The sequence below is a fragment of the Sinocyclocheilus anshuiensis genome, unplaced genomic scaffold, assembly GCF_001515605.1.
Source record: "Sinocyclocheilus anshuiensis isolate Anshui unplaced genomic scaffold, SAMN03320099.WGS_v1.1 scaffold1056, whole genome shotgun sequence".
Lineage (NCBI taxonomy): Eukaryota > Metazoa > Chordata > Actinopteri > Cypriniformes > Cyprinidae > Sinocyclocheilus > Sinocyclocheilus anshuiensis.
The window spans coordinates 140,145-148,766 of NW_015551059.1; the positions used below are offsets into that span (position 1 = coordinate 140,145).

Consider the following 8,622-nt stretch of genomic DNA (forward strand, 5'->3'; position numbering starts at 1 on the left):
ATCCATTTTAAAGTTTTTTCTTAGAATTACTTTACATAGCTATTGTTATTTTGAAAAAAATGGCATAATTTCATATCTCGATTATAGTGACCAAAATGATGACAGTGGAAATGTTCAAAAAGTATTCAAACACACATTGAAATCATTTCATCAAGTTTTATATTGAAAATCAGCGGATTTTAAACAAATAAAAAATATGATTTGGGTGACTTACAATTAGGGGTGTAATTGTAACGGGTCTTTCGGTTCGGTATGCATGTGTACCGAACAAATACAACATGTTTTAACCACTGCACAAGTGGAACTTAATTGGAAACTTTGTTTTATATATTGCTACTTCTGATAAGAAACAAAGTTTCATCTTTCAAATTATGTCCTTTTTTCAGGAAATTCAAACAATAAATTCCGTTTTGGCGCTCTTTGATGCGGCGCGACAGATCGCTGTATAAACGGGAGCGCGATCATCCCTTCCTTTTTACTAGTTTTAACATGAAATAAACATGAACGAACATCTCGTGCCTCACGTAATCACTCAATCAGTGTTTCAACCGCGGAAAGACGGCATTAAAAAACAGCTTGTAAACAAAATGTCACAAAGCATTTCATTTACCTCAGGCAAGTCATCAGTGTCCACAGCTCGTTAATGCGCTATAAATGAAGTCTAGAGAAGAGCATTTCATGAAATATTAGACTATATACTCATTATATTTTATTCTACCTGTTAGTGATGTCTTAATTATTTAATGTTTAAATAAATCTGTTATGAAACGAGTTATGAGAGGCACTGTGTAAATGAATATATTTAAACAACATATATAATTTTTATAATTTAGAAGTTAATTTAAAAACTGCATTATGTGCAATTTACATGTTTGCATACATTTTTGTAAGATGAGTGTTGCTTGTTAGATTTAAAAATAAATTGTAATTAAATTTAAGTTTGGGCTCTCTTGTTAACTGTAACCTTATAGTAGGTAATGTAAAACAGCTCACTATAGTTTAGAGCATAAGCCGAGGTAGATTTTTATCCTTAAGAAAATTTGAATTATAACTGAATTTATTTAAAGAGAGCAATTTTTTCAGTAAACCACTGTTTAATAAAAAAAAAAAAAAAGTGTTTAGTTTTTCCCCCTGCTGTACTGAAACTGTACCTAACCGTGACATCAAAACCGAGGTACGTACCGAGTAATCTGCAAAATACCAGAAGTGGCGCATTTCACAGATGAGAATCCATGAAAATCTCTATTAGACCGTCTTCCAAGGCTGAGTGTTATATTAAACTTTGTGAATTCACAAACGCTATGATTCAATTAAATATATGCAATGCCGGTTTAATATATGCGCTTTAATTATTTACATGCGTGTAGGTTACATACGTGCTTCTCAAAGAGGCTCCGTTCACAGTAAATGCTGCTCCAAACGAACTGTTATCATTTACATGCATGGAGCATTTCAAACTCCATCTCTTCCTCTCTCTGAGTTCCTGTGGCTCAGTGGTAGAGCATTGCGTTAGCAGCGCAGAAGGTCGTGGGTTCAATTCCCAGGGAACCCACATACTGGTAAAAAATTTAGAGCCTGAATGCACTGTAAGTCACTTTGGATAAAAGCGTCTGCTAAATGCATAAATAAATAAATTAATTAATTAAAATGAATCTCTGCATATTGCTGTGAGTTTGGGTTTATTATAACGTTCAACTGGAAATGCAACGTGTGCCATTTCATCAGATGTGTAAGGTAAATCATTTATAAACCTACACAAACACAGGCGCCCCCACGACTTTTATTAATAAAATGGCTTAGATAGGCTACTGGATCACTGCATTATATTCCTCAGCAACGATGAGGTAAAATCTCTGTTTAAGTAACTAAACTCACAACTTCATTGTTTGTAGAGAGAGACGCACAGACGCAGGTAATTCACACACTCAACTGTCATCTCTCTTTCTCTCTCTTGAACAAACGATCAATAATTAATTCAAATACATTTCATTATTTCACTATTTCATCTGTGTCTGATTTGAAGCGGGCAGAATGCTAGAGCTAACGAGCTGTAACTGATGAAAATAACCATCATTTTTACCCATTCAGTCAAATATTGCGCTGAATAGAGCAATACTACTTTTAACTTGTCCATAACTTGGCAAATGACCATGGAATAAGCAGGTCGGGTGGTTCTTTGCCTCCGCGTCTGCATTTAAAATCCTTTAATGAACGGCAAGCCGTTGATTATCCCTTACTTAATTGCTATTATATATGTATTTGAAGCCATTTTAAAAGCTATTGTTCACTTAGGTCTATTTTTATTACGACAAAAAAATTAATTATGAATTATCCGATTACTCAATCGTCAGAATAATCGACAGATTACTAAATTACCTAAATAATCGTTAGTGACAGCCCTACTCTATAAGCAGTAGGGCTGCACAATTAATCAAATTTCTAATCGCGATTACAATTATGGATGCCACAATTACATAATCGTTCAAAGTGGCAATTAATCGTTCAAAGTCCACTTATGTTATTCTGTGTGCTTAAGATGCTTTTTTTGTTCTTTCTACATGTTATCTTAAGGGTTTTTCCATTGTTTTAATTTTAGTTTTAGTATAACACTATAATACCATTTATATTTGTACTTTTTTTTTATAATTTAAAGAAGAAACCAATCCGATGTATAGTTGACATTTGAGGCTTAATACTATAGAAAAGCACAACGTTTTTCAGTTTGTGTTTTTAGCTTGTTTATTTTCATATAAAAATACGACATGCAGGTGCATCAAACAATGGTATAAACATCATTCAATGTAAATTGTGATAATCGTAATTAATAATCGCAATTACAATTTCAAGGCAATAATCGACAATTATGATTTTTGTCATAATCGTGCAGCCATAATAAGCAGTTCTACATAGACTACCTTATTATTGAAGTGTTGAGATTTTTTTGAGTGCACATTAGATTGTTTTCCATTTACCAGTTAAGATTTACAAAAAAAAATTTGGTCCAATTTTTACATTGGCCAGAACAAAAACAGCAGAAAGGCTGAATGAAAATGTAAATCCACTCTCTGACAGCAAGTGGTGCTTATGGAACAGCAGAAACACTACTTTATTACTAATTATAAGCACTATTTTTTTAATTATTTATGTGTGTAAACTTTATGATTTAATTACAATTTAGTTTGATAATTTAATAATTTAATTGAGCATTTCATCAACTCAAGAACCCTCTTGAAATTCCCTTGCAAACCCCCGTTTGGGAAACCTTGATCTAAGCGAAAACACATTATTTTTGTGTGTGTCTCTTTAAATGCAAATGAGCTCCCAGAAGAGGGCTATGCCTTTACAGCTCTTGCCATGGATACTCCAGCAACAACAAACAAAATATCTGCATGCATTTTAAAGCCTTGTCAGTTTAAATTCCTGATATACGGTTTTCTGAGTGCACACACACACGCAAAGCACGCACACAGAAAGCCAGTAGTCAGATGTCGCATCGTGTGATCATTTAACTAAGATTTCTTTCACATTAGCTGTCAAAATAACACAAAAAAATAAAATTTCACATTATGTTGGTTGTGTCTGTGAATGTAAACAGTTGGGGAAGAAATCGCATGTGTATCAGTATATTAGATCTGTGAAACATTGTCTCTTGGACATGGCGATAACACACTACTTATGCAGCTCAACCAGGCCTCACCCCCTTGGGCATGCCTTAGGCAGAAATTATTTAAATTTGAGATATTGTGACGTGTGTATTCCTGGAAGAAAACCTCTTGGGTTACTGACTTGGTTCCCTGAAATGAGGGAGCGAGATGTTGCATCAAATAGCTGACGCTATTTGGAAACACCTCAGATAGCTATAAACAGCTGATAGCCCTAAACACTTTGTCTCATAGTAGGACATTAATATGTAATATGACAGAACCATTGCAGCCAAAGAGCATAAGCAGACATACAGTGTCTTACAATAGTAACCTGTTGGCTTTAGGCACATAGCCATAAGTGTAAGTGGCTAGTGTAAGCAGCACTTCACACCTATATGAAAACAGTGGCACAGCCGGTGCTTATCATAGATGGGCAACGAGTAGTGTGGCACCAGCATAAATTTCGGTCAGTGTAAGCAACGTTACACACCTACATATATACTGGCGGCACAGCCAGTGCTTATCATAGAAGGGCAATGAACAGTGGCAGCGCCGGGATATATAGTGGTTAGTGTAATCATCACTACACACCTATATGAAAAACAGCTGCTCTGAGGCAGGGGCTGCTCATATATTGTCAATGAGTGAGCAGCTGGAGCAGGTAGATCGCCTCTTTGAAACTGCTTATTTTCATGTCCTGAAAGTCCACCACTGGTCCCTATCCCTGGCGAAAATCACAGGTAGTTCAGGTGGAAGCGAGGGACGTAGAAACTGACTCGGCCTGAGCTCATCCCCTGACTCAGTTGCCTCTGGCTGCCGCTGCTTCCTTCTCCATGGCTTTTAGGCTGTGGGAGGGCGGAAGCAATTCAGTGGCCAGCTTATTGTCAAAGGCAAAGCAAGGCAACAGCATGATTTAATCATATTTCAGTATTTCTAGGAGAAAGGGTGTTTCCCCATAGCGTCCGCTATCTGCCGCAATGTTGAGAGACTGATATTGAAAGGGAACTCAGGACTACAATGGAGGCGTTTGAGGAAGTACATAAACAGTGCATACTGATATAGAGAATAACTCCCTTTGGAGTTATTGCTTTGTAAGGACTGTGCTTTGTAAATTTGCAGATTTGTTTCATGCTCAAATAGCAACATTATGCACTAGTTAAAAGTGTACAAAGCATAATTGAACACTTTATATTTACTTTCTCAATATCAGAGTGAAATTGTACTGTAAACAAGGTGCTGATAATTCCATTTTCATCCTGATAAGAGTGTAAAGTCATGTTGACCACAAGAATAAGGTCATAAATGTCTCTCTCTTTCCCTGACTCCACTGACATGGCTTTTCACTTAGTGCACCCTTAATAATAATAATAATAATAATAATAATAATAATAATAATAATACTTTATTTGTATACCACCTTTAATACAAAGAGCTCAAATTGCTTTACAATAAGCACCAAGTACTTCACATGAAAACTAATAAAAATACCATAATTAATATACCATTATTTAAAGATTATACCCTCTTTATAATGATAATGAGATACAATTAGTATACATAAAATACATAATGAGATTAAAACCAAGTAATAATAAAGGCAACTTAATGTATAGAATGCTTCAGAAAAATAATTTGCTTTTTAAAAACCCAAGTAAAAAGATAAGGTTTTAGCTTATAGACCTAAACCATTTGTACTGAATTTTTTTGTGTTGGGTACATTTCTTTTTCCTGTGTGAGAAGGTGAGAATATTTATGTTTTTTTCTGGGTCTGTATTGGACAGGAGGAAGCAGCGATACCAGAGTGCTCCCAGGAACATCCATAGACATGTGCTGATGTCTGAGATCAAGGAGGCAACAGCTACCCTTCCTTTAGTAAGAGACATACCTAATTTTCTAAACTACACCTTGAGAGGCAGTAAGAACGCAGTAATCAAAACGTGCTCTCTTTGACACCGCATGTAATTGAGCCATTGTTGATTTGGAGGGAATCCTCTGTAAACCTTCAAAGCATTTGACCAAAAGTCTTTACCATTTTGCTCATTTTCTTTGGTTTGAGGTTTGATTTTTCAGGGGTCGCCTTTTTGAACGATCCTTGGTCAGTGTTATTTCTTGTGCAGGAATATGCAGTTTCTGCAGCATTGTATAGTACATCTGCCACCCCTAAACACACCACCAACAGCAGAAGAATCATTCAGTTATCAGCATCATATAACATTCAGGGATGCAAACTTGTCACCTTTCAGTGAAATTCTGCGTTTTGAATTCAAAATGGGTCATTTCTGTGATTCGTGTAGTTCCGGTGAGTTTTTAAAATTGTTTGGGGGGGGCTTTTTACAGTGCCAGTAGTACCAACTCAATTCTGTACCCGCTTGAAGTCACCCTCTTTCAATCGCTCCTGTGCGTTTTTGTGTGCGTACGGAAGTTTTTTCTGAACAAAATGAAAATTCAAATGCCTAAAAATCTAACTCTTAAAATGGCTTCTCAAATGAGAAATCAAATACTCAAATGCAGTTTAATTTCCTCATTCAGGGAAGCATGAACTGTATCAAAATCAAATTAAAAATAATTTGTATTTTATATTTAATTTTCATTATCAACCCATTATAAACCTGCCATAATTAAATCTAATTCAGTTCATGAATCAAATGCTCAAACCGACATCACAAATGATTAATCAAATGTTCAAATGATAAATCAGATGCTCAAATCATAAATCAAATGCTTAATTGGACATTGCAAATAATAAATCAAATACTCAAATTATAAATCAAATGCTCAAACGGAAACCGCAAAAGGCAAATCAAATGCTCAAATGGACATTGCAAATGATAAATGAGGAGTGTCAATCAAGTAGCGTGGGCGGAGCTTTGAGACGCAACGAGCACGAGAGTGTGAAATCTTTGCGCGGCAGGGGGAGCCGGCTGCCAGGCTGAAGGCAGCTGCCAATCCGATAGATGTGTGTGAACGAACATACAGTGCAACCCGGGTCTCCTTCTATTGTTTTATCACCTTATACAATATATAATTCCTTCATTTTTATCTCAAATGCAGCGAGTCCAGCTACAAGCAGGAGCCACCACGTTATGCACAATAGGTTAATTCACCATTAACCAAATGCTTTTCACACCGTTTACACTCAGATTCATTCATTTGAATTTTCATTTGAATTTTGTTAGGAAAAAACTTACATATGTGCGTGCTCTGGTTTCAAATTACAAAACCAAAAGTTTTGCAGCATTGAGTATTGTAGCCAATCACAGGTATCTCTGTTGAAAGCAGTGGCCAATCAGAGGTTATTACTGTAGGTTATTCAGAATCCGCTCTGAACTAATTTTGTTTTCGCAAGTTTATGTAGTTCTACATGCTCACAGATCTTCATATTATAATAAAGACAAAAAGAAAGCATACATGATGTAAATAAGGAATTCATTGTGTAGTTAATTATTGATTACATCAGGAGTTTTCGCGCGAGTAAGCTTGGTCAGTTGCGCTGTAAGGGAAACGCCCTTTTGTCTCTCTACATACTTCATTCACAGTTTGAAGAAAAGTTTTGTTTGTCTAAGACAAGCGTGCCACATGAGTCCTGAAAAGTGAAGACAAAGCATTTTGATCGCCCCTAGGTGACTGGATGCAGTATACAGTAGGTCATAAACCCGCTCTCACCATGTAATGTAATGGGATCTGAGACAAACTAAACAATCAAATTACACTTCAAATATTTTTTTTCCAAAGATATTTTCTGTCATCTTAGGTAGTTCTTAGCATGCTGATGTATGTTCAAGTGTTCGTTTTTCTAACAAGTTTGCTTTTAATTAGTTATTTGATGCTATAAAAACGGGGTGTGGTGTCATGATTGTGATCTTGCCATTGGGTCTGCGTGAGTTTGGGCGGAACTTTGATACCGTGGCTCCACCTCACAATCACTACTGCGCAGACTATGGTTCCAAATGATGTCATTTTCACAAGATGACAACGGCCATACTGAGAATGTTTTGACTTCACTTCTCTATAGTGGAAGGAAGTGGAGACATGTCGTCCATTTTTTTTTTTTAACAGTCTATGGTCTAAGAGGACCCAACCGTCCACGTATACTGTTTCAGGAATGACAAACGCGAGTGTAAAAAATTACGCGAGTGAATCTGCCAAATTGTTGCGCGATTGATGGTGATAACTGTAATGGATGGATCAAATTATCTGACAAGCCGATGTCAAAACAGAGCTGTGCTTTAAGTGATGCAGAGTAAATACAGAGTAAAAAACTATGGCAGCAACAAGTCTGTGTTGGAAAGTGAAAGAAAGTGATGAAAGTGATTGTGACATGTGGCCAAGTATGGTAACCCATACTCTGAATTAGTGCTCTGCATTTATCCCATCCTAAGTGCTGTGTGCCGCCGCGTTCTTCTTTTTCTGTGGTAATCCAAAGCTTATTCCTCTCAGCGCATCTTTTTCTGAGGTAAATTCTGTCTTATTCCTCACAGCGCGTCTTCTTCCAGAAACGAACAGTAGCCGAGATGAACTTGAGGAAAAGTCTTGCTGCTTTGTTTGCTGTGATGTAGGCGTTTACATGCTGTGCGTCTCACGTGGACGATTGTAATATCAAAAGCGAAAGTAGCGCGTGGGCGTGATCTAATTAGAGATAATGAAGCTAGAAGGAGAAAGACTGGATATCGCGTTGGTTTCATATGGATTACTTTATCACAGAATATTTGTTTTCGATAAGACTAGTGTTGTTTTTGGCGGCCTGTTTTAATTTTTGTTTTAGTCTAGTCTTTGCGTGAAGCTGCCATTTTAGTTTTTATTAATTTTAGTCACGTTCATACTCTTTTTAGTCTAGTCAAGTTTCAGTCAACTAAAAGTCTGAGCATTTTAGTCTTATTTTAGTCAGAATTATCCATGACTATTTTCGTCTAGTTTTAGTCGACGAAAACTGATGACATTTTAGTCTAGTTTTAGTCGACGAAAACTGATGACATTTAGT

At 36.3% G+C, this 8,622-nt stretch overlaps 1 protein-coding gene across 1 annotated transcript in view; it reads left to right on the plus strand.

Annotated features, from left to right (window-relative positions):
- tcf25 (TCF25 ribosome quality control complex subunit) overlaps positions 1-8,622 on the plus strand; it is an 83,072-nt gene that overhangs the window by 48,798 nt on the left and 25,652 nt on the right. The window contains exon 15 of the mRNA XM_016451811.1: positions 5,426-5,516. Coding sequence (XP_016307297.1) covers positions 5,426-5,516 — 91 coding nt within the window. The remainder of the gene's footprint in view (positions 1-5,425; positions 5,517-8,622) is intronic.